This window comes from Rhinolophus hipposideros, assembly GCF_964194185.1.
Source record: "Rhinolophus hipposideros genome assembly, chromosome: 6".
NCBI lineage: Eukaryota > Metazoa > Chordata > Mammalia > Chiroptera > Rhinolophidae > Rhinolophus > Rhinolophus hipposideros.
The window spans coordinates 14,954,401-14,981,800 of NC_138052.1; the positions used below are offsets into that span (position 1 = coordinate 14,954,401).

General features: G+C 34.2%; 1 protein-coding gene across 4 annotated transcripts in view; it reads left to right on the forward strand.

Moving 5' to 3' along the window:
- Positions 1 to 27,058, forward strand: part of SLC35F5 (solute carrier family 35 member F5) — a 38,374-nt gene extending 11,316 nt beyond the window's left edge. The window contains exons 8-17 of one of the 4 annotated variants that reach the window (XR_013993500.1): positions 3,777 to 3,858; positions 4,549 to 4,636; positions 6,546 to 6,610; positions 8,530 to 8,634; positions 11,851 to 12,010; positions 15,834 to 15,924; positions 19,880 to 20,034; positions 20,555 to 20,648; positions 25,800 to 25,839; positions 26,865 to 27,058. Coding sequence is in view for 2 of the 4 variants with exons in the window: in XM_081051109.1 (XP_080907235.1) it covers positions 3,777 to 3,858; positions 4,549 to 4,636; positions 6,546 to 6,610; positions 8,530 to 8,634; positions 11,851 to 12,010; positions 15,834 to 15,924; positions 19,880 to 20,034; positions 20,555 to 20,630 (822 nt within the window). In the remaining 2 variants the exon portion in view is untranslated. Of the gene's footprint in view, positions 1 to 3,776; positions 3,859 to 4,548; positions 4,637 to 6,525; positions 6,611 to 8,529; positions 8,635 to 11,850; positions 12,011 to 15,833; positions 15,925 to 19,879; positions 20,035 to 20,554; positions 20,649 to 25,799 lie in introns of all 4 variants that reach the window. The other 3 variants (XM_081051109.1, XR_013993501.1, XM_081051110.1) reach the window with 3 other exon arrangements.
- Positions 27,059 to 27,400: the final 342 nt, after the last annotated feature.

Here is a 27,400-nt window from a genome sequence, read left to right on the forward strand (position 1 = left end):
TTATAAAGTTTTTTTTATTTTGCAATTTTGCTTCTCATATTACTACATTAGCCCATGTTTTTCCATCCTTTGCCTGAATAATCTCCATTGTAGTGATACCTTGATGAATATATTCAGCAATACAAACAAATGAAAAAATGTTGGGGAGTTGTAATATGATAATTACAAATGTAAAATTAATTTAAAGGCTCATATTTGGATTATGCTGTTAGTTCTGATTTGTTTGCTTGCTTTAAATAAGTGTAAGGCAAGACTAAGATTTATTAATTATATGCTACCTAATTTTCAAAGGAACTTGAGGAGGAGTGTAATAAAAGAATCTATGTAGTAAAAGCTTTTAAAAAGTGGAAAAGATAAGAGCCAGATTGAAAGGGTAATTAAATTGATTGAAAGGGTGTGGCGCTGGGGAAGCTGGTTGTGGAATGAGATGATTCTGTCAGGAACTTCGATTTAAGGGAAGAAAACTGTTTCAATTGAGCACACAGTTCATCTCTAGGCAAATTGGCAGAAAGGCAGAAAGGAAAATCTCCTTAGTTACATAGCTTAGTGCCTATATATATACATACATATATATATGTGTGTATGTATATATATGTGTGTGTGTGCATGTATATGTATACGTATATATATATATTTATGTATATATATTTTTATGTATATGTGTGTGTGTATATATATGTATATATATATGATATATATGAAGTATCTCTCTTCATTGGGTAAAGCAAACTTTTTCCTACCTCAGAACTCAGAATGTATTAAGGCACTATCCTGTGTTGTAGATTTATAGATAGATATGAGCAGATAATAGCCTTTTTAAAAAATTGTGGTAAAATATACATACCATAAAATTTATCATTTTAACCATTTTTAAGTGTACAATGCAGGGGCATTAAGTACATTCACATTGTTACGCAACCATCACCACCATCCCGAACTTTTTTCATCTCACAAAACTGAAACTCTGTACCCATTAAATGATGACTCCCAGCTCCCTCCCCCAGCTCCTGACAGCTACCATTCTACTTTCTGTCTCTATGAATTTGACTACTCTAAGTACTTCACATAAGTGGAATCATACAATATTTGTCCTTTTGTGACTGACTTCTTTCACTTAGCATAATGTCTTCAAGGTACATCCTTGTAGCATGTGTCAGGATTTCCTTTTTACGGATGACTAATAGTCCATTGTATGCATACACCACGTTTTGTTTATCCATTCATCTGTTGATGTAACTTGGGTTGCTTCCACCTTTAATAGTCTTTTTTTTTTAATAGACCTTAAATAACTTACAAGAGCAGAGAATTATGTTAGTCTTTAGTAAATACTATAGAAAAGTATAGTAAAGTATAGAAAGTCAAAATAATATAGTACAGATCTATAGAAGGTCGGGTGAGGTCTAGAGCAGTGCTGTTCAATGAAAATACAATGTGAGCCTCAAATGCAGGTCACATGTGTATTTTTAAATTTTCTATTAACCATTTTAGAAAGAAACAAAAGTAAAGTTGATTTCAATACTATATTTTTATTTAAGCCATTATATATAAAATACTTCAACATATTATCAATATAAAAATTACTGATGAGGCAATTTACATTTTTTGTACTAAAGTCTTCTAAACATTTCAACTTTTAAACATTCGAATTCCTGTTTCATTCCAATTTCAGTTTTCATTTCAATTTTTAAACATTTCAATTCACACTAGCCACATTTCAGTTCCTCAGTAGCCAATATGTGACTAGTGGCTAGTGTACTGGACAGTGCAGGTTAAAAGGAGTTAATGATTACTGTATTTGCCTGTCCTCTAATGTTGTTTTGTGTCATTAGGGTTTATGATGGTTTATTTTTTTTCTGCTAAATAAAATTTAGGTCATATAGGCTTTACCTATATTCCTTTTATCTATATTCATTTACCATGGATACCTTATATTATAATTTAAAAAATGGATTACCATTCATGAAATAATTTGGTATCATATGAATTATTTGAAATCAATTAATTATTAGTAAGTGGTTTTTCTGAACCCTGGCATAATGAAAGGAAAAATTGTAAAGGAAATTTTTATTGGCGGATAATTGAGATGGGTCTTCTTTCGTGATGAGAGTACCTTGGGTTTGAGCCAGACAATGCAGTTTGGGAAAAGGTGGAGAATGGGAAGGTCTTTCTGGAAAGAGTTCATAGATAATGAAGAGTTGTTAGGATCTTTGAATGCCTGCTATACAAATGATCTGTTTTCATTTCTTTATCTTGTATTAGCAGAGACCAGTGAGATTGTTTGGAAAATGAGTACAGTATTTTAGTGTTAGAGTGGTGAGGAAAGTGGGTCAAGAAAGCTACTTATCACTGAAAAGCATTATCTATTCTTACAGAAAATCTCCAAAAGATAATTAAGGGCAGAATCTTCTGCCTCTTTTCTAGCACTTCAACTACAAGCAGATCGTGGCTCCTATTATCATATATGTATGTTTGATATTGCCAATCTTACTGATAGCTGCCTCATTTTGTCCTTTAGATAGTAAAGTGAAATTATCTAGTAAGTCAGAGGACTATGGGTCGAATCAGAATTCCTTTGCCATAGTTTCACTTTGGCTTCAGCCTTGCGTACAATATAGATTGAATGGAGACTACTAGACTCTCCGCTGTCTGCTACCTTCTAGCAGCGTTCTAAGATCATGTGTCTATACTGCTGCTTTGAAATATAAATACTAATAATTACACTACTCACTTACAGGTTCTAAGAGAGATCGAGAGACAAGTCATTCTTCAGTGGAATATAGTTATCTAGTCAGTGTGTTTAAGTAACTGAGATGCCACAGACGGACAAGTAGTTAATTTACTTGGATTGACTCAGCCATCTGTTTCTTAGAATATATGTTAGTGACACTCATGCACAGATGCCGCAGCAGGCATACACTATATATAATGTTCGTAGTAGCATTGTATGAAGTAGTCAAAAAATGTCTATCAACAGAATGGTGGATGAGTTGTGGTAACAGGCCTTAGAATATCCGATATCAGTGAAAATAAATGAACTTTGGATACACATGCCCAAGACAGACACACAGAGACACGCGTACACATTGGGCTTCCTCAAAAGAGGTCGTATCCTCTAAATCAAAGTAGCCTAGATGAGCAAATGGGAAGAAGAAAAAAATCCGCGTAGCTTGGAAACTTACTTTATTATATCCAAAGTTATGACGACTCTTTGTATTGTGTCACCAAACTGAGAATCAGAAACAATCACAATTAGCCAGTAAATTCACAATTTTTTTAGACATTTTTATTTTCCAAAGTGAATATAGCCTTTTATTTGGTCAATGTAGCTAGCTAGCTAGTTCCATCCATCCCCATCAGAATCATCTTTTTCAGTAGATTTTTTCGTCATGCTGTATTCATCTGTACATATTTTAATGTTTGAAAATTTTCTCCAACTTAAATTTGATTTAGATAAACTTAATAGAGTGCTAGCAATAGTGGATAAAGCACACTTTAAAGTTGATTTGATATTAAATTTTATCCTTATTTTAAGACTTGAATGCTAATTTTTAACGAACTGTGGTTAATTTCTTAAGGGAAACTGGATAGAAAGATCTTAAGTCTGATTATAATTGTTTGTCCTGTTTTGGGGACTGTCCTTTTTCAACGTAAAGCAGATTTTAAAACCTCTCGTGATAACAGTGTTTAGTGGAAGAAAAAAGGAGGGAACTATAAATTGTAATGACAAATATAAACATGTCTTTCATTAGATTTTTCTTTGTTTTCTGTTTCTTTAGTGGTTTTTGGCAAATTTCTCATATCAAGAAGCACTTTCAGACACACAAGTTGCTATAGTTAATATTTTGTCCTCAACTTCTGGTAAGAAATATGTCTTTAAAATCTGCATTATAGATTGATATATTTTTGATATATACAGTATGTGTACATATATGCATATTTTTATCTTGTTATAAATTTTTTCTTCTGTCATTGCATTAGTGTTTTATAACTACTTAATCTTTATCGTTTTATGCTATAGCCTTGTGCTATTTATATTTCTTTCAATACTTTACAGTATTTTTTTATAACAATAAAGTTTTATAGGTTGGCTCTTTGTATTATAGCTGTTTTTATTTCACACATTCTTTCTAAAGATCTTTTTCTACACCCTTAGGCTAAATGTAATTGCTTATTTCAGAACTATAATTTGCCCTATGAAAGGTGTTTTATTTTAAAAATTGAATCACTTTCCAAATCTGGAAGATAAAAAAAGTATTTTTGAGACTGTAAAAATAACTTTAGCACACATGCTTGATTATGTTGAAGTCAGAATGTTACTCTGAAGGCTCATTTAATTCTCTTATTAGTTGGAAAGAGAAGGACTAAATCTGTATTGTTGAAATAAACATGGTTTAGTTTAGAGGCTGTTTTTGTATATGATCTTTGAATATTTCAGCCTCGGTAACTGCAGTCTTATTCTTAGTTACTTAAAAATGACAAAATTGGTAGTAAATAATTTTGACAGTATTTAAGCTAATGTATCTTCTCTTCATCCTTTTCTCTCCATAGGGCTTTTCACCTTAATCCTTGCTGCAGTGTTTCCAAGTAACAGTGGAGATAGATTTACTCTTTCTAAACTGTTAGCTGTAATTTTAAGGTAAGAAGATAGTGTAATAGCTGGTTGACTCTGCTTAAAAATAACGATGTTTAAAATTTTTCTGGTAGTGATAGAGGATAATTTATAGTATAGTATACTGTATAGGCAAAGAACGATGAGGGTAGCAGAAGGTTTTCAATGGACTTTTGCTACTCAGTCCCGTGTCACAATCTTTAAAACTTCCTGGGGAGGGTAAATGGCGGGAAGGACCCCAAGGCAGTTTTGGTTTCCATTCAAGTGACTGCACACTTACTAAGTATGTACTGACATGTGCATTTAAGTTAGTGTAGCAACCAGGTCCCATAACCCTCAAGTTTCTGTTTCCTTTTCCTAAAACAAGTGCCCCTTTTTGTTTTGGTTTTCACTTCTCGCACTCTAGGAATCTAACATGCAGTATTCACTGAGTGTCTTAGCCTTATTTTTTTAGCTGTTTTCTGTATAATTTGCAGTTTTGTATTACTGTATAACCTCAGTATTGTCGATAACTATTTACATTTTTAGTTAAGTTTGTGTACGTTTATCTTGTCTTCCCTACGAGATTGTATATACTTGAAGGCCGAAGCCTTGTTTTATATTTCGTTGTGTCACCAAGGCCTACCATAGGTCTTTGCTCACTGATGTGTTTGTTTGATAAAGTTACTGTTTTTGTGAGAGAAAATAAGAAATCAGAGTAGGGAGCAAATTAAGAGAAAAATAAAATCTCTTAATTTAATGAAGAGATTAGTATTAGCTATCAGAGTTGGGTTTGAATCAGAACTCTGCTCTTTGTCCCCGGGCACTACTCTTATGAGGATTTCCTAGATAAGAAAAGGATGATACCATCATCTACTTTGAAGCCTTGCTTTTGAGGTTTGGATGGATATATATAAAAAGTGATTATCATAGTGACCGGTACTTGGTAATCATAAGTGGTAGATCTTATTATTTATCATACGATATAAAGGTAAAATAATCATGGTAGTTTCCATGGTTGACCCAACTTATTTACCGTTTAGACTTTATGACCACTAGGAACTTACTGTTATGTATGATTGGCTAATGTTTTATTCCAACACATTTTTGCATTAGGGAAGTACAGCATATTTATATTAGGGAAGTAAATGAGGTTTTATTCAGATTTAGTCAAAATTTATGCTAATTTCTAAGTTTTCTTTGCACTATCTTCTTTTTCACCCCTTTGTACTATTTTGATAAAGGTAGATAGATGCGTAGAAATAGAAAGGCAATGTAAGATGCGTGAGGATAGGAACGACATCTCTTGGCTATTGCTATAACCCAGAGCTTAGCTCAATAAGTAACAATTGAATGAAGGAATGATCTCTGATTTTTCTACATACTTCCTTAAGTCTTATTTTTATGCATTAAAATAATGCGATTAATGAATTATTTAAATATTTAAGGATAGTTTTACTGTCAATTTAAATTTTACCAATAAGAAAGTGTTAGTGCCATTGCTAGGTTTATATGGATTTAGTGTATGTGCATCTCCAAAAGAAAGATTGGAAAAGACATGATAAGTTGGCTAATTCTTTCCTAATTGAAAACAGTAGATAGCATAACCCTGGATTCTGGAAGCAGACTGTCTGTGTTTCAATCCCTGCTGTGGTTTTGGTCAAATTACTTCCTCTCTTTGTGCATTAGTTTTTCTCCTGTGTAAAATGGGAATGGTAATAACAGTAATACCTTCCTAAAGATAATACTGTACATTTTGTGTGGATTAAATGCGTTAACTATAGCACTTACACTATACTGATAATATTGTAAGATAGTACTAGTTAAATCACTAATTCTTTGACAGTACCCAAGGTTGAGATTAGTCTTGATCATTTGTAAATAATTTGTGTCTTTATGATTAGCCCTTTTAAGCAATGTATTATTTTGCTCATCAGTAATGACTGTTATCTCATAGCATTGGAGGTGTTGTGCTGGTAAACCTGTCAGGGTCTGAAAAATCTGCCGGAGGAAATACAATAGGTATGTTTCTGATGCTGCATTCTTTCTGTTAGAGTATACAATAAAGTTTTATGCGTATCGTCATCATCATCATCATCACACACACACACACACACACACACACACACACACATTCGCACACACACAGGGTGGGCGTGAACAAGGTCTTTTTTAAAACTTTTCCTTTGAAAGTAATGTTTAAAAATTCAAAAATGGTTCACAGAATTTTCATATAGCTTTCACCCAGATTCTCTGTTAACTATGTACATCACTGTAGTAAAGTTACAAAAATCAGAAATTAACATTGATTACAATAACATTATCTAGTTTCTGTAGATCCCTTTCAGGCTTCACCATTTTTTTCACTAATGTTCTTTTTCTGCTCCAAGATCACTTGTTACATTTAGTTGTCATGTCTCCTTAGTTTCCTTTAATCTGGAACTGTCCCTCAGTCTTTGTCTTTCATAACCATAACACTTTTGAAGGATATTATCCAGTTTTGTAGAATGTCCCTCAATTTGGGTTATCTGATATTTTCTTATGGTTAAATTTATGTTGTGCACTTTTGGTAAGAATACCACGGAAGTGACGTTGTGTTCTGATCAGGACATTGTATCAGAAGGCACGTGATATTGATGTTACTAGTGACATTGCTAATGATGATAATTTTTAAAATGGAGTCTGCCAGGTTGCTCCAGTGTAAAGCTATTAAGTTTTCCTTTTGTAAGTAAGAAACATCTTATAGGGAAATACTGAGACTATACAAATATCCTGTTTCTATCATACTTGCACCCACTGATTTTGTCATTTCACTCTTAATTATTGCCCGAAACAATACAACTATGGTGAACACTTAATTTTTGATCCATTATTTAGATTTAAGAGAAACAAAAGCAACCAGAACCCAGCTTAATGGATTCCCTCTGGATACTTTAGATATTTGAGATTTATTGAATAGAACAATGCTTTCTAAACCATTCCTGGTTACTGCCCAGTGAACTGTGTCTAGAATTGCCTCACCTCTTTCCCATCTAGAGCAGCTTTGTGTGTGTAAAATAATAAATGTGTTTGTTGTGTGCATGTGAGACTTTGTGGAGAGACTTCCCCTTTGCTTGATTTAATAAAACATTGGACTTTTAGATAATTCATTAAAGTATTGAATATGGTCACTTGGCAGACAGCACGTTATTTAGCTGGTTTTAAACGCTTACTTAAATGTTTTTAAGAATGAGTCAATACATCGAAGAGCATCAATATATATTAGGGATGTACTGTGAGCCCTGCATTATGTTAGATCTTTTGGAACATTATAAAGCATAAATTATGTGTTTGCAGTTTTCAAGGAATTCTCGATTTTAATCAATATGTGAGATTGACAAAATGAAGCCACTAGAGAATAAAATAATACCACATTTAACTACAATGAAGTGTTAAATCATCTAAAATAGAAGACAGGTAGAATGGAAATGTAACAGAATAGGAAGAGGATGTTTTGTGGCAGATGGGACTTCAGCAGGGCCTTGCAGATGGTAGTGAAATATGTGAAAAGTGGTGCATGGTGGTGGGGAGAACAGTACAAGCAACAGCTGAGAGAGGGAAAGAAGCCTTTGTGTCTGTCAGGTGGCAACATTGTTTATGTAAAGGGAAAATAGGAATTTTGCATTTCAAAATTAAAAGAACACTAATTATATGAGTTTTAGTATTATAACATGTATAAGTGGTTAGATCATTGACAGGAATGTTTTTGCAGTTTTTTGTTTATACTTTACATTCCTTCCTATACTCCTGGAGGACAAGGATGGAGGGGGGTGTACTTTATCTGTTTTTCATATTTGTGTACTCATTTCTTGAAATAGGAGCTGACACATTGTTAGATTTTAAATGTGAGTCAAATGAGTTAATGAACATGTGCTTTTAAATCATTGTATTGATTTTTACAGGTTCCATTTGGTCTCTTGTTGGAGCCATGCTCTATGCTGTCTATATTGTTATGATTAAGAGAAAGGTAGACAGAGAAGATAAGTTGGATATCCCAATGTTCTTTGGTAAGAATATGCTTAACTTGTTGAGACTATTTACTCTGAATGGTTAACTTAGGGTTTTTTGTTTTTTGGGCGGTAATAGGGAAGCCTTTTTTCCCCCTTCCATGTGATTCTCTAAGACCATCAGATTTTAAAGATTACAAAGTCCAATCTCACTGTTTTTCTCTTGCCTTGTCCTGCACAATTATGCACCTATGAAGGAATGGCCGTTCCTTCAGTGTGAGGTAAAAAAAAGAAATTCTTCCTAATGCCTTGGCCGTTCCTTCAGTGTGAGGTAAAAAAAAGAAATTCTTCCTAATGCCTTTTTCGCACTAGTCTTCAGCCTCTGTGAGTCAGATGTTTTCCTCATTTATATGACAGAATCCTGCTGTTATAAGCACGTGAGAATATACCTGTTGTAGTATACATTTTGCTATTTTTGGATGGGGGAAGCTGCCCCAAAATGATATGTAAAATACTGTTCTAGTCTATGTACTTATTTTCATTAAAAATTGTGGGCCATTTAAAGGGCTTTGTGTTTGCACTTTTTCTTTAAGACTCAGACTCTTTTGTGACAAATTTTTCAAATTACCTAATTATGGTTCATAGCATCTATTCTTAATTTTGGTAAATAAAATACCTGATATGATTTATAAAGTCTCCTAAGCTCATTAAAAAACTTATTCCATCTGTAGGGTATCTGTGGCTATCTCCCAAAAGATACCTGAATACCAATAGGTGAAGAAGCCTGGTGATGAGGTTCCAAAGTTCAGCTTACAGGGAATCTGTAGACCTGGAATATAGCTGTTATAACTTCATTTATCTCATACTCATCTGAAAAATGAGGAAACTGGGCTATGTCCGCAGCTTCCAAGCTGATTTACAGAAGTTCTGGAGAAGGTTGGGAAGACAGGGAGTTGCATCTATGGGTCTGGTTCTCGCGCTCCTTTGCTGCTTCAACTGGAACAGCTCTGCTTTGTCGCGCTTTTTGTATTATAATTTAATTTGTAGAAAAGATTTTTATGCTAAAACAGTTTGAATATCTTCACCTAAAGTTTAGCAAAAACAAAATGTTTGAAAAGCCACAAACTAAAATGAGTGATCACTCAAGTTCCTTTCAGAGAATTCAATAAATATACCTTAATATGAAGATCATTTTAATAATGTCTTATTTTAGAGTCATGGAAAATTCCATCCAGATGGAATGAAATGCTAATATTTTTGGAGCGTTCTTTTTTAAGATCAGTAACTTTGAAGAAAAATTGCTTTGTTTTCTAGTTAATACAGTACACATAAACGTAACTTGATTAGTCTTCTTCATATGTGGCATGATATAGAAAGCAATATTGATTTGATTGGGCTTTAGGATAGGTAAGATTAGCAAAGAAGAAGTTATACTGGAATGTAGAGGGTTCTTTAGGCTGGAGAAATGAGCAGAGCAGAGCAGGGAGCAGATGTGTGTGACTGTGCTGGAGTGTTGTTCACTTTGGGGAAGAACAGAAAGGTAGGCAGGCCAGATTCTGAGGATCTGCGATTGGGACCTATGCCTGTGGATCGTAATTATGTGGGATTTTGTAGGATAATTCAGGGACTAGAAAATAGATTTGGTTCTTGATAATGCCAAATGTCAGCATTTTAATTACAACGTCTTAATGTTATGCACGCCTTTTAGGTCATAAATCCCTTCTGTATGTGTGTCATTTTGTTTGATTTTATTTTTAAAATAAAATTACTAGATATCTTAAATTGGGTTTCCTAGAGGCAGGATATAAGGCAGGGGTTTAGTGTAGGTGATTTATTGAGGGAGTGCTCTGCAGGAAAAACTGGCAAGGGAGTGAGAGAGGCAGGATAGAGAAGGGAAAGAACCACGTGGTCTCAGGTACCCTTGGGGTTTGGCTCAGTTCCTGGCAGGTAGGGGATAAGGGGTTGGGGATTGAGGAGGAGCAGGAGCAGGTAGTAGGTCTAGGCACTCCTCAGAGATGAGATGGCCCGGCCTTCTGTGAGCCATTAGGATTTAGACCGTAAGGGCTTGACTGTGTGAGTCCTCTATCAGGCAGTCATTGGCTGCAGAGGGCGTGGGGTGGGCAGGGGTGGGAACTCCCTGGGAAAGGCAGACTTGTTTGCTCTCCCAGGACAGTTCCTCAGAGAAGGCTGGTGACTGTGAGGCTTTAGCAGCAGGTAGAGAGTGGGTGCTCCAGTACTGTTTCACCAGGCAACCTGAATGCTAGTTTGTTATTTAGCAGCAAATCTAAAATATCTACGGACTGTAATTTAACTTTAAGAAAGCTCTATAGTTACTTCATGGGTCTCATAGTGGATCTGTGATGTTAAACTGTATACAAAGAGCAATAAAAGTTACTACAAAATTATAATAATGTTTCTTTACATTCACATGTATGTAGTCATAGATAAATTTACATTCCTGTAGTAATAATAATAGCTACCCTTTATTAACTGTTTACTCTTTGCCAGGTACTGTCCTATATTTTATGTGTTTTATCTAATCTTTCTTATAACCTAATTAAATATTCTTGTACACTTATAGATTGGAAAACTGAGGCTTAACAGAGGTTTTGCGTCTTGGCTAATGTTCACACTGCTAGTGCGTGATGGAGCTGGCTCAGAACAGGGCACTCACTGCAGAGCACACACTTTTAACCACTGAACGTTGCAGCCTCCTTATAAGCAGTCAGTCTGTGCTGTGTCCACACATTGACTATCTATTTGTATATGTATGTTATCTCACTAACTAATTAATGAGCTCTGGGTAGGCAGGAACCAAGAATTTTATCTTTTTTTGGAACCTTGCTCCATTATTCTTAGTGTAGCACAGGTACTTTCAACTATGAATTAAATCAGAGCAAACCATACAATTCCTCGTAATTAATTTAATCTACAACACACAGTTTATTTAAGTTCTAGGACACTATATTACAAGTAGCTAAAGTTACAAACTCTTTTTTTTGAATTGTTTTAAATGGTTTATTGTACACTGGTTGCTCCATGCAGTGTGGACAGTTGAACCTTGAAGACTCAGTGATCACCAGTTACTTGATGCAATTTTTTTCTGTTGTGGAGTTACCCACAGGACTGGCTTTGAAAACAATGAAACAGGAATTCCAGTTAAGGAAACCTGGTGGAGCCCTTTGTGCAAAATCTAATGTTTTCTAATTATAGAGTTATAAGTTTAGAAAATTTAAATCACAGCTACTAACTTTTGTCTCTTTTATACATATTTAGGTTTTGTAGGTCTGTTTAATCTGCTGCTCTTATGGCCAGGTTTCTTTTTACTTCATTATACTGGATTTGAGGACTTTGAGTTTCCCAATAAAGTAGTATTAATGTGCATTATCATTAATGGCCTTATTGGAACAGTTCTCTCAGAGTTCCTGTGGTTGTGGTATGTACTATTTATTGCCCTATGTTTTATTAGTTATCAGTTTATGGACTTGTGGGTAGTTTAAGCATTTACATTCCTTTTGTCTTCTGATGGCCCTTCTGTGCACCTTCTCACCCCACACACTTAATTTAATACAGTAACTACATTAGAGCAGGAGCTTTGATTTTTTATTTTTAACTTCTAATTACCCATTGTTTAGAGTAGTGTTTTATATATGAAAGGAGATCAATAAATATTGAATGAATGAATGAATGATCTATATTTGTAAAAGTGTTTTTGGAAGTGAGTATTATGTAAATGAAAGGTGTCATCTCATGAACATCCAAACTTACAAGATGTGTATCCCTATTTTGAATAACATAAGTTATTAAGTGAGAATCTGGGGGACTTTAAGAGCCTTTGTTTATTTAAGAGACTTTGGTTATTCATAGATTTTTTTGTTTTGTTTATTCTCAGGACTTTCCGTGTGGGTGATTCAGATATGTAAACCCTAAACTCTGATTGGTCATGTTAACATACTTTGAAGTGTTATAATACCAAATAATTTAATATGGGATAATAATCCTAAAATAGTTTGAAGACTATCATGTGTAGAGTTTAAGAAACCTTTCAAATATAAAGCTTGATACTTAGTTCTGTTTCCACCTAATAGAAACTTAAAAAGAATCACAAGTTGTACTTAAAGCCCTAAATGAATTGTATTATATGCCAGTTAAGACTACTGACTAATTTTCCATTGCAAAAACTGTTAACAAAAGTCGCCTTTTGTATGAAATCTTCCTTAATGCTCTGCCTACACTTCTCCCTCCTCCACAGTTAAGGAAATACCTCAGTTTTCTTCATACCCTCCACACTCACTCCCTTTCATGTAGTACTTAAAGATTTACTTTGTATTGTAGTCATTTATGTACTTATCTTAAATTCCTTTGCTAATCTAAAACTTTCTGATATCAGAATCCATTTACTCATTTTTTCATCTTTCATTACATGCATTTTAGGTGCTCACTTTTTTTAACCAAAAAGAGTTACACGTATTATTTTGTGTATTAATATATATCATGTCGCTGTTGTTTTCTTGTCTCATCATTTCTTTTGTTCTGTCATTTCTCTTACCTCTCTTCACTCTGTTCTGAGCAGGTAAAACTACTTACTGGTTGTGTTTTGATTGAACTTAGTTGAACCATAAGGAATTCTTGATCTTCAACCATTTTTGACTGCAGTTTCATATGGTTCAACCCAGTGAACCATAAGCTTTAATAATTATTCATTCTCTGTATTTTAATACGAGGTCATATTCTCGAGTTTTCTAAGTTTAGTTTAAATTAGAAAATTTCAAAGCAAGGCTTTTTGCCATATTTGAAAGAAATAATTAAATTTTTCTTTGGATGTTAGACTAAAGGGCTTAGTATGGTCCTTATTATTAATACATTGAAATTCATAGTAGACATGAACTGTGCCACCTACAAATATTAAAATGCTCATTTTTTATTAAGAGCTTTATTTTTAACAAATATATCCAATAGTTTCATTATGTGCAGCAGAATTTAATGTAGGCTTTGGGGACTATCAAATATGAGTGGCGACATGTAATCTCTATTATGTGAAATTTTGGAGTTTGCTCCCTTGGAAAATTTTACATTTAACCAAGTAATAAATAACATGTTTTAGAATATTTTATTATTTTTTATTTAACTTTTTTTAAAATTTAAGAGTAATACATGCAAAAATGAACAAAAGGGTTCATTATGAAAAGAAAATCTTCCTTCTACCCCAAATTTCCATTCTTTTTTTCACAGAGGCATCCTCTATTAACTTCTAAACCTTCTATAATATTTACTATACATGCAGAAGTGTATATAAGTCTCTTCATTTACCACTGAATTTGTTTTATTTTGAACACATAAACGGGAGTATACTATGGATATTTTTCTGTAATTTACTTTTTTTCCACAAATTGTTTGTCTTATAAATCTTTACATGTTAGCACTTAAAGCCTGTATTAGCATTCTAGTGCATTATATTTCAGTCCACTGTGTAACATAATGGACAGGACGTAATGTGTTTTACCAGTTCCTTATTGAGAGACATTTTACATTTCTAGTCTTTTGCTTTGTAAATAATATACTATTGAATATCCTCATATAAGACTTTGCATATATATGAAGCGTTCTATAGGATAAAAGCCTGTAAGTGGAAAAGACTGAGATACACATGTAGACTTTAGATTTTGATAATTGCAAAGTCATTCTCCACAGAAGGAACACAGTTTATATTCCCAACTGTGTATATGAGTGTTTATTATTGAGTAAATTGCACACTGGAAGTCATATATTATGATCAAAGCTATGTTTATCCTTACCTGCGATGGATTTTTCTGAACCTTAAGGAGGTTTATTTTTCAGATACACTTTTACACTCAAGTGTTTAAAAGTATGGTAACAACTCAGCAATTAAGTTAATAAGTAATGAAACAAACATATCCCTTAAACTCTAGGAGGTGTTGGTAACTCAAAACAGCTATAACAAGAATACCAGACTTTTTGTGATTGTGTTTTGCATTATAAATTTCTAAGAACATATGCTGCATTAATATATATCAAATATATATCATATATTATATATTGATATATATATATCATATATATTATATATTATAGTTATATATATCATATATATCACATATATCATATATATTGATATCATATATATCATATATATTATATATTGATATCATATGTTATATATGATATATATGTGATATATATTATATATACATATATATATTTTCCCCCCACAAACCTCATTTCATAGAGCAGCTCATGGGTAGTAGGAACCACTATACTTGAGTTCTCTTTACCGCATTAGTGAGAACTAATTGTCCAGCCTCTGTTGACTACTTCAAGTGACACTTTATCAAGAGAGCCCCTTTTATTGCAGTAGCATTATTAATCCTTACATATACTGAGCTAGAATTTACTTGCCTACAATTTCCCTGAGTCTGTAATTCTAATTACATACATTATGCTTTTATTTTGGGTTATAATTCGCTTTCTTCTTATACATTCAAATTATTGGTCTTTATAAATGGCTTATCTATTGGTATAATGCTTTCCTTCATTTTTTCCTTCAACTAAACAAAATTATTTACAGATTGATATTTCAGACTTTGATACCAATATTGATAGTTCAAGATGAAAATAAAATGAAGAGCTTAGTTTTTGGTTAGAAAAATTGCTAGGAAAATAGAAAATAACAAGGAAATATCCTTAAAAATACTCCGTTTTTTTCTTTCTTTTTGATGTTAAGCCAAACCACAAGAAGAACACACGTCTAAAGTAGTGTTTCGATTTTAGTTCTCATGAGGGTGAAGTGTTTTTGCTTTGATGACAGACTCACATATTGGCTTATCACTTTCCTAAAGTCTACGTTAGGAGGTGTTCTGCAATTTTAATAAAGCTGTCTCCTTTGTTAGCTAAGTATCCTCACACAACTGTAAGAACTCTTTCCACAGTTTTGTAGAAATGTTCATGAAATATAAGTTAGACATCCAAAGTTGAATAATATTTGTAAGTAGATATTGAAAATAGCATAAAATACCTCGAAGTTTTTATACTGACATATTTGGATTTTTAATATTTGAAGATAAACTTTAAGAATTGTCTTAGTAACTTTATTATTTATTATGTCTCAGTCCATCCTGAGCTTTTATTTTTGTTCCTGATCTCTCATATCTATATTGTAGAATAGTTTTTGATCATTGTTTTTCTTTGGTTCTTTTCCTTTTTTAATATGGGAATGTCTGTTTTCTGTTTTTGCTTTTTAGGGGCTGCTTTCTTACCTCATCCCTGATAGGCACACTTGCACTAAGCCTTACGATACCTCTGTCCATAATAGCTGACATGTGTATGCAAAAGGTAAGGTGAACTGTTTATTAAATGTTTCATGTATTATTAAAACGGAGCTAATGAAAGTTAAGGGATGTGACTCAATTATAAAGGACACAACCGTGGATAATACTTGCTATCTTCTCTCCCAATATGCTTTTCTACATAGAGCCGTAAAAATGTACCAAACAAATGGATGATCTCTTGCACTTTTAGCTTTGCAATATTTATTTTCTTAGTTTCTCAGTTAAGGGCAGTATCTTTCTATGTAGTTTTCCTGTTTTGGAGCTGATTATGTTCCAATGTTATCTGGTTGCCTGATCACTGCACTGTACACCGGAAGCTGAAGAGGAACAATAATGAAAGTCAACTACAATTTTATATGTACATATATATATAGTTACAAGAAGCGGAGTACAGCATTAGGAATAGAGAGAGACAGTGGAAATGAAATGGCTGTGTGCGATGTCAGAGGGGTCGTGGATAGGGGGAGGGGGTTGTTACTGTGTGAGGAATATGAATGATAAATGTCTAACTATTATATTGTTTTGTGCACTTGAAACTAATAAAACAAATGTTTAAAAAAATGTTGAGGATGGAAAGCTACTGAAAAAATTGTAGCTGGAGTTAACAGTGCTTACCATTTAATACCAAATTTATGCATGTTTTTCTATGTTTCAGTATTTCCAAAATTTTCTATAATGAGCATGAGTTACTTTCATAATTTAAAAAGTCCATGTGCATTTTCTTAAGGGTAACAATAAATGGAAGTGTAAAACTGAAAAACCAACCAACAAACAAAAAAACACAAATATTATCTGGTAAGTCAGTGGCATGGAGTAGGGGATATATTTTATCATATAAGTAGTAGGGTTTTGATTTCTAAGATAAACTCCAGAGATTCCCTAATGCTATGATGATACTACTAGAGATGTGAGACACATGAACAGTGGTGCTTCTCAGTGACTGCTCATTTCTGTCTGCACTCAGCAGGGCAGCCTTCCCTCTTATATAAAGTCCTGGTCTGGATGCTGAGATTCTTGTATAAGTGTGGGCAATATTGCGAACATTGCAGGAAGGAGGATCCGTGTCCCTCCCAGTAGTCTGAAGGGAGAAGTTTTTTCTAGTGTTCTGAGGGGTAAGAGGGAGAATAGATGTGCCATTGGGTAATGCCAAAAGATGTAGTGTAGCTGCTTATCACCTGGTTCAAAATGTGTAAGCTTTTAACTCCAAGTATTAAGTAACAAAAGTGTGTGTGTGTGCGCTTGCACACGGTGGGGGGTGGGGAGGGAGGTTGGTTTCATATAACTAGAAGAGGAAATACTTGGAAGCCCAAAGGCTTACGCTGTGTAGAAGTTATAATCAGATTTTTAAAGCTATTTTTCTTTAGGTCTTTGTGCAGTTTTTAGGATAAAAGGCACAATACTCTCAATGATATGTATCTTCTTTATTAAAAAAAATTCTGTGCTGATATTTAACTTTGTTTTATGGTTCAGTAAATTATTATTTGTCATGGTTAAAAATGGAGATCTTCTTAAGTGAGGATTATCTTATGTACCATGCATTTTAAAATAGTGTGATTATTATAAAATATACATAACACTGAAGTAACACATATTAGATTCTTTTATGGATTTAAATAATATCCAAGTCCTTCTACATCTCAGGGTCATGATCTTGAATATCAGTCAAAATTGTTCTAGTGAAACTGCTTGTTAGAGGATTTTGGTAGACCACTGCGTAAATGAACTTTACCATATTGATATTTGGAAAACATCAGCTTTTTTAGATTTGAGAAATGAAAATTGAAGGTTAATTTTAGGGAATTAAAATAAAAAGAATTGTCACAGGAGATCTAGTTTATTAAATGATTGTGTACTTTGTTTAATCAAATATTTTAAGATGAAGGTAAAACACAAGAAAAAGGAAAATACATGGATATGTAATAGATTACAAAAACATAACCAAACAGTAATTTCTTGATTGTCTTCACATCTATTAATATCATTAGGCAATCATTTAAATGAGTAACCTGGGCCTTTGGTGGGAATTGAGGATAGGAATATACCTGCTGGGAAAAGTGGCAGAGTGTACCCCAGACCTCTATGAGAAACATTATAGGAGATACCTACTTTCATGTTTTGTTTTGTTTTTATTCTAATAGCCAACCATATTTATATAGTTTCTGAAATTTTAGAATTCATTAACATTTATTGTACTTATATTGATCATTTTAGTCTATTTATAGTTGACATTTTTGTATAATATGAAGTGTCCCCAATCGTAATCAGATCTATATTCAGATATATTCAGGAATTAGACTTTGTTTACATAGGGAATTCTCTTTTTTAATAAATGTTTTCATTTTAAAAAATTGCCTTGTTAGCTTCTTAAAAATCAAATTAGAAGTTTTTTATTATGTGGCAACACATAAATAACTGCATTGTTAAAAGTGAACGTTGCCTTTAGAAGTCATCTGGGGTTTTACTTAACTTTGTAAAGTTTGCTGTTCTTCAGTTATAAAATAGGGTTTTTTGTTGAATATTCATGAAATCATTCTAGATCTACATTTTAAACTCTCATTAGTTATAAACTTTTCATACTTTTTTGATTTTCCGTTATTTTAAGTACATCATGGTTTTTTCAGATAATTAAGTATTTTTTAGATTATTAAGCAAATATTCTAAGAATATGTTATGCCAATAATTGGATAACAACATGTAGGCTTTTTATTTTCTCTTATGGACTGCTCTTTCCTGGGCATTTTTAGGCTGACTCAGCCTTTGTATATGTGTACCATATAAACAGGCCGTGCATGTTAAAAGTTGTCAGTCATTATTCATGTTTTACACATTGTGAGTCCCTCATAAAAAGCATTATGCTCACAGAACCTCTTCACGCTGACTAATGGTGTATTGAAATGGCATAGTATATGTTTCCCACCAGAGGGAGTTTCCCTATGATTCTAAATCTTGTTTTTTTAATGCTTAAGGAAGGCAAGCAGTGTTTCCTCCCTATTTGAAAGGTAGGAGTTATTATTTTTGTCATTATTTTGAAAGCAAACCACCAGTGTGTTGGAGCTAAGTCTCAGTAATTAATCAGTGCAGGCTTCTTTGACAATTGTTTTGGATATTAGTTGAATCTAGGCAGTAAGGTAAACTAGTGAAAGAAAAGAATGATTTTTTTTTGGTAACTTTATGGTATCTCATTTTTAATTTTCTTGATAACCCTTATCAAATGATGGATTGATGAGTCAGACTTGGTGATGTCTGAGTCTGCACCTCAGAGGCTCTGCTTGCAGCTTGTCTTCTGCAGCTCACATTTCTTAGTGAAAGTATTCCTGTCTGTAGTCTTTATTTTACTTAGTCATGATTTCCTTTTGAATTTTTTCATTTGTTACTAGATAACTGAGCTAGTTTGAAGTGTTAGAATTAGACTTTGTTGCAAATTGTTAGTAAAAGGCTTGCATAAGTTGCAGTTAGAGTTTCATCTGTTTTCAGTACTGTCTTAAGAGAAGAACTGTAGCATAACACTTCTCAACTAGAGCAGAACATAGTTTTTGAAAATGTGGGTTCCGATGATGACTTCAGAAACAAGGGAGGGATCAACTTGAGAAGAGCCAGTGATCAGTAAAAAGAAATGGGCAACGTGATGTGTACGACAAAAGCTTCAAGTTTCGTGATTCTGTTCTTAGATCTGTATTATGCCTAATAAATGAAAAGCATGCTTTCCTGACTTTCCTTTAGGCTGTTTTCTAAGTGAAAAGTATTATTGTTGGTAATTTAAGAAAGTGGTTAGTACATCAAAGTCCTGAATCCTAATATTTAATAATAATGTACTTAGTAATGTATTGTCAATGCGTAGTGTTATTTTCTTGGTGTTTTAACTTATTCCTGCTACTTTTCATAAATGGAAAACTTCTGTTAACGGAGAAAATTGTCTTCATGATAATTGTGGGGTATTTTTTTCTATCTCTTATTTTTAGGTGCAGTTTTCTTGGTTATTTTTTGCAGGCGCTATCCCTGTATTTTTTTCATTTTTTATTGTAACTCTCCTATGCCATTATAACAATTGGGATCCTGTGATGGTGGGAATCAGAAGAATTTTTGCCTTTATATGCAGAAAACATCGAATTCAGAGGTAGGTTTAGTTACAATATAAGTAAAAAATAATGCTTGCTAAATAAACTAGGAATCATATCATGCTGGCCTAGGCTTTAGAGATTTTATGAAGAATTATTGAAAAATTATAATTTATACATGTACTATGCCAGATAAAATTAAAATAATTTATTCAGATCCTTTGGGTGATAAAATAGTTTCTTCACAACTACTTTAAAAAAATGTTTTGATTCACAGGTAAAACCAAAGTACTTACCGTTCTGCTATAATGAATTTAAATGTAGAAAATTTTTATTGATTTTAACAAAAATTCATAATAAAATATAACATTGCCTCAATTTTCTTTTCAATTTTTTTTTTTTTTTTTTTGAGAGAGAAACCTTTTTACAGTCTACCATAAAAAGAACTTGGAACAAAGTTGTTGGAAAATTTTGCCCTAGTCTTAGTTCTGACCTCATGGCTTCAGCCATGGAATAGATCATTTTTAAGGTTTTATTCCAGCTGTAAAGCTTTCCTTAACTATTGTCTTATTTTAAAAGGGTTCCAGAAGACAGTGAACAGTGTGAGAGTCTGATTCCTATGCACAGTGTTTCTCAGGAGGATGGAGCTAGTTAGCTGTTGTCTGTAATCCAGGTTTGTATGTGGGCTGATGTTAGTATTGAATAAGGCTCTAATTCTTACGAAGTCTGCCAATTAAGTTTGCGAACTCATCCTAGAAAAAGTGCTGCATACCTCATTGCTGAATATCACTGGTCATCTTTGAACTACTCCCCTTGGGAAGCTATGCACCGATGTCAGCGCCTAGTCCACCCTTCAAAGAATTTTGGAACTCTTTTTCTGGAATGACCATCAGAGCTGTCATTGTATTACCCTTGATGTCCTGAATGTCATCAAAATGTCTTCCTTTCAATATTTACTTTATCTTCATAAAGAAAGAAGTCATTGGGGGCCAGATCAGGAGGGTAGGGAGTGTGTTCCAATACAGTTATTTGTTTACTGGCTAAAAACTCCCTCACAGACAGTGCCATGTGAGTTGGTGCATTGTCGTGATGTAAGAGCCATGAATTGTTGGCGACAAGTTCAGGTCGTTTTTGTATAACTTTTTCACGCAGCCTTCTCAGCATTTCCAAATAGTAAACATGGTTAACTGTCCAGTTGGTACAAATTCATAATGAATAATCCCTCTAATATCAAAAAAGGTTCGCAGCATTGTTGCCACAAGTTCACAACCTTAATTGTCAGACCTCATATGGATGCATGTCTTTTCAAATTAGTATTTTGGGTTTCTTTGGATAAATACTCAGAAGTGGGATTATTGGGTACTTCTCTGTCTCTTGTTACAGACTTTATTTTTAAAGTCTGTTTTGTTTGGTATAAGTATTGCTACCCCAGATTCTACCCCAGCCCCCTCATTTTCATAAAATATCTTTTCCCCATCCCTTTATTTTCAGTCTGTGTGTGTCTTTTAATCTAAAGTGAGTTTCTTGTAGGCAGCATGTGTAAGGGTCTTGTTTTCTTACCGTTCAGCCACACCATGTCTTTTGATTGGAGCATTTAATCCATTTACATTTAAAGTAATTGTTGATAAATAGGTAGTTATTGCCACTTTATTTTCATATTTTTGATGTTTTTCATCTTCTTAGCCTTCTTCTCCTCCTCCTCTGAAGTCCTTCTAACATTCCTTGTAATACTAGTTTGGTGGTGATGAATCCTTTAGCTTTTTCTTGTCTGGGAAGCTCTTTATCTGCCCTTCATTTCTAAATGATAGCTTTGCTGAGTAGAGTAATCTTGGTTGTAGGTCCTGGCTTTTCATTACTTTGAATATTTTGTGCCAGTGCCTTTTGACCTGCAAAGTTTCTGTCAAGAAATCAGCTGACAGTCTTATGGGTGCCTTTGGAGGTAACTAACTGCTTTTCTCTTGCTACTTTTAAGATTCTCTCTTTGACTTTAACTTCTGGCACTTTAATTATGCTGTGTCTTGGTGTGGGCCTCTTTGGGTTCATGTTGTATGGGACTCTCTGTGCTTCCTGGGCTTATATGTCTATTTCCTTCACTAGGTTAGGGAAGTTTTCTGTCATTATTTCTTCAAATAGGTTCTCAATTCCTTGCTCTCTCTCTCCTCCTTCTGGTACCTCAATGATGCGAATATTGGTATGCTCGTCCATACCAATTGATGTCCCAGAGGTCCGTTAAACTATCTTCATTTTTTTTTGGATTCTTTTTTCTTCTTGCTATTCTGCTTGGGTGTTTTTTACTACCTTAACTTCTAAATCTATGATTCAGCCCTCTGCTTCACCTTATCTACTATTGAATCCCTCTAATGTGTTCTTCATTTTAGTTATTGTATTCTTCATTTTTGAATGGTTCTGTTTTATGGTTATGGCTCCATTTTTCTTTCTTATCTCTTTGTTTGAAGTTCTTGCTGAGATCATAGAGGATCCTTATAACCAGTGTTTTGAACTATGCATTTGGTAGATTGGTTGTCTCCATTTTGTTTAGTTCTTTTTCTGGAGCTTTGTTCTTTTCTTTAATTTGGGACTTGTTTCTTTGTCTCCCCATTTTGACAGCCTCCCTGTGTTTATGTATTAGGTAGAACTGCTATGTCTCCCAGTGTTAGTGGAGTGGCCTTATGTGGTAAGTGTGTGGGGCCCTTTGGTGCGGTCTTCTGCTCACCTGAGCCAGGTGCTGCTGGTGTGTTCCTTTTATGTGTAGTGTACGCCTTCCTGTTGTAGTTGAGTCTTAATTGCTGTTGGTACATCAGTGGGAGGAATTGACCCTCGGGCTGATTGATCGTGACTACATTGATCATGACTACAGCTGAAGAGCTGTTGTGCAAGGGCTGACCCTACAGAGCAGGATTCGTTTTAGTGGGGTTCTGATCACTGCCCAGTCTGCCCTTTGGGTCTGTCATTTGTGGAGGTGGTTGGGTGGCGCTCTGTCATGGTCTGAAGCTGGCCACTGGGTGTGTTGGTTCTGGGGTGTCTTAAAAGGGGCTGTAGGGTAGGCCAAGGTCAGCTGCTGCCTGTGCCCCGCCGACTGAACACTACAAAGTGATCTGCACATGGTTGCCACTTGTGCTGGGCTTGGAGGTGCCAGTGAGAGGCTAAGCTGGGAACTGAGGCCAGCTGCCACTAGTACCCAGCTTGGGGCTGCTTATTCCAAGAGGTATTCGGCATGCTGATGCCAGATGCTGCTTGTTTGGAGTTTGTGAACCTTTGAGAGGTTTTACAAAAGTACTCAGCATGAGCCAAGACAGGCCATTTGTATGGAAAAGCCACTGGGTTGGGAGGGCCTGCAAGTTGAGGGGGGCAGGGTCTCAGGGAATCACCAGGGCAGGGTGAACAATGTTAGCCAGCTTGATGGAGACTCAGATATCATGCATGCCTGGGAGTGCAGGTGGGTTTAGGGGAGGGCTCAACAAAGGAACAATGGCTTCTGCCAGCCCTTTTGTCTGGGAGAAAGCTGCCCTTCCACCCCTTGCTCTGAAGCCAGACAGTTCAGTTCCTCCCTGCATGTCCCTGGCACTTTGAGTTGCTGCCCCAGTGCAGGAGCTCAGAGCGAGTGAGTTCGTCATCAGGTAAGTTCATGTGCAGGCCCTTTAAGAAGGTATGGGACTTCTGCAGCCCTTGGTCTCACTCAACCACAATCTCCACTGGTTTTCAAAGTCAGAAGTTGTGGCGGCTCATCTATTTGGCATTGGAAACCTTGGGATGGGGAGCCTGGTGTGGAGCTGGGACCCCTCACTCCTCATGGGGGGGACCTCTGTAGCCAAGACACCCCTCTGATTTTTAACCGCCACACGTGGGTGTGAGAGCAACCTGTTCCACATCTCTGCCTCTCCTCCAGTCTCATACAGCTTCTTCTGTATGTCCTTGATTAGAGTACTTTTGTTTGGCTAGACTTTAGGTGATTCTCAGTGATGGTTATTCTGTAGTTTAGTTGTAATTGCTATGTGGTCATGGGAGGAGGCGAGACCAGTGTTTATCTATTCCACTATCTTGACCGGGGACTTCTCCTTTTTTTTTTTTTTAATTTTAAGAATTATTATCTTTTATATTTCTTACATGACAGAAAAAGCACTATATTTTGTTTAACTGAATGAGTGCTTGAAATACATTTAACATTTGTTTTTGGCAGTTACAAAAGTGATTATGTATTTATTTAGAATGAGAGACCACAATAAATTACTGAAATTCTGGTAATTCAGGTCCCTTTTTTCTGAGATAACTTTAGGCAATTTAGATTGAAATGTTTCCTGATTTCAGCTGGGCTTCCTTTCCTCATCTAGAACATTGAACAACTCCTTGCACTCACATTGGCCTTGAAACTTAAGTAAATTCTTCATGGAAAATTTGCATCTAGCCTAAAGCTAATTGCATTGGTTTTGGGTTTTTTTTTGTGTGTGATTGGTCCTTTTTTATTCTGTTATAATGGTTATGCATGCAAAGAGTTAGAGTTCTATAAAACTTATTATACAATGCAGCTGTCCTGCTCTGCACCGTCTATCCTGCTTTCATTCTTTTCCCATTCTTAGGAATCACTTTAAACTTGGTCAATCCTTTTGATGTTTTTCTCCTTGTCTTTCTAAGTATCATGCTTGTACGTCTACATCTTGATTTTTCAGTTTTAGGAATCTTCAGTTGATTTTCCCCACTATGGTAAATGAGGATAGATTACTTTCCAGTTTCCCCCGCCTCTGCTCCCACCCCACTTGACCTGCTACCCAACCTCTTATGTCATTCGTTCCTCCTCATCATACCAGTATGGTTATTACATAATTTTGGATAGATCTATAATCAGTATTTACATTGTTATGACTGTGTAAATGTTACTTTTACCTGAACCATATCGTATTGTGCCCGGCATACTCCAATCCAGAGACCCTTTGTTACTACCTTTTTAGAGAATAGACATCAAAGCTTCTCTTGGGAGAGACAACTGACACTTGCCCAACTGAAAAGTAAGGGGAGAGCATCTGACTGTGTCACTGCTTTTTGTATAAAATTTGTACTAATCTGCCCGTTTTTAGTTGTTTCTTCACCTTACAGAGATATCTGGTCATAGTTTTCCATTGGTAGCTAAGAGTTAGTTGTTCTTTTCTGGTCCCTGCTCTTCTTTTTGTCCATGTGGTATATTCCTTTAAAAAAACAAAAACAAAAAACCTTTATTGTCTTTTTACTGAGGTTTTAGGAACAGAGTGGGACTAAATATGTGTTTATTTGCCATCTTTAAATTTTCAAAAATACACATAGTTATTCTTTAAAGTTTTTTATTGATATAAGTTACACATTTTCCATTCCTAGTAGGCTGTGTATTATTCCCATACTCATACTCATATCCACCCACACACAGACAGAGTTTCAGTATTTTTGGAAGTGAGCTGGAGAGGGGAGATAATGAGGACTAAAGCAAATGGACCACAATAAAGTAGAACAGGTTGGATAGGAGTCTTTGTCTCAACACGGGTAATGGTGGAATACCATGGTTAAACTGTTATTACGTGATCTTTAAGTAGTCTTGGGTGTCAGCTTTTGACATTGTTTTATAACTCCCTTTCATGAATTCCTAGGACTCATCTCAAGTTCAAGTATCCACTATTATATATATATATATATATATATATATATATATATATATATATATATAAAACACCATATATATATGGTGGTTTGTACATATATTTCAATGTTAAGATAATTTGCTTTTTAAAATGTAATCTATAGAAAAATTAACGCTATGACAGTTGTGATCTAATGATGATTTTGTGTTTGTTTTTATTTTCAGCTTGACAATGGAACATTATACAGTGAAGAGATAATCTTTGGCAAGTTTTTGTAGAAAAATGTTTCAGTGCCTAGTCTGAAAAATAACAGTTTCAGTTCTTTGGAACTCTAAAATATATTTTCCTCATATCGATTTTCTTCATTTTCATAATGAAGTACTTTGCTATGTAGCTGTGTATATATTACTACAGTTAGAGGAAGTTTCAGTCCAAATCCATCTAAAGGACCAACCTGCCTTACACATCTCAAGGAATTCAGCTGATGAAATAATCTGAACTAATCAAAGAATAAAATCTTAATGTTCTGGAGACTTTACACATATTATTTGTTATATGCTGGACTATATTATGAAAATGTTTTCAAGAAATCAGTTAAATATGTAGATCAGTGTTTGTTACAGGTAAAATGCTAAAATAAACTGCCTATAATAGGTATGGATTCTGTTTTTGAATTTTGTAGACTATTGCAGATTAATAATACAAGAAATATTTGTGTAACAAGTATGTTCACGCAAATTTGGTGGGGATTGAGAAAATATTTGAGAAAAGATCTGGTTCACTTACACTACATGTGCTGTATTCTTTCATAGCATTAGGTGCCTTGTGCTTTAAATCTGTGACAAACCGTGACAAATTTTTAAAGGGGAAGTATTGTGAAATGAAGAATTGTGTATTTCTAAAGGTTGTATTGATGTAAATTTAATTGATAAAGCTCTGATTCATTTAGAGTTTTGAAGAAATAGTCTCTCTTCAATTAAGACATTTTCATAATGGAATGATTTAAATTGAAGTGACAGAGTATTATTAAAATAAAATGTTTATATATACTTATCTATTACAGATCTATCAGTTGGTTTCTGATTTTTCTCACATGTAAATGTGCCAAATTACTATAGAACTGGATGCCTCTTCTTTAAATAATTCTAGTTTTTCTTTAAATACATTTCTAAAGGTTAAAATACCAAAGAAGGGAGGCAAAAAGAAATTCTACTTTAAAAATTACATTTGAATTTTTCCCCTACCATGCTTAAATATAAAATACTCCTAATTTTAACCCTTAAACTTAGGTCTTTATATCCCTACTGTGGAACTGCTCCTGACTGTTCACTGTAGACATCAGCGGATGAACGTGCGTCTCAGGATTCCTCCGGGTTTTTGGTTAATCAGAACCAACTTTCTTTTCAAGTTTTGGAGAATAGTTTATTTCTCTTCAGAATTTTCTAAGAAATTAAAATTTTAAAAATCCCCTTTGCAGTGTTTACTTTCAGTTTGCCTTGTTCATTCTTAAAATTGCTTTGGGGTTGTCATGAGTCTAAAATGGAGTTTAGCCATCTTTGTGCTTGTCTTGAGAACTTTTATATTAATTTGAAAGATAGTTTATAATATTAAATTTAAAATGTAGACAGCTGTTCTATTTGATGCCACCAATTATCTTATTAAGCTAAAAATAATATTGATTTTGTTAGCTTGACACAGGGTAACAACATAAAGAATGTGGACCTCTAAGGAATTTTCTTCTAAAAAGATCTCACGAAGTAACATTTCAATTACTCAAAGACTAATTTTGGTTGAAATTTATTATCTAATCACCTCTACTTTTTTT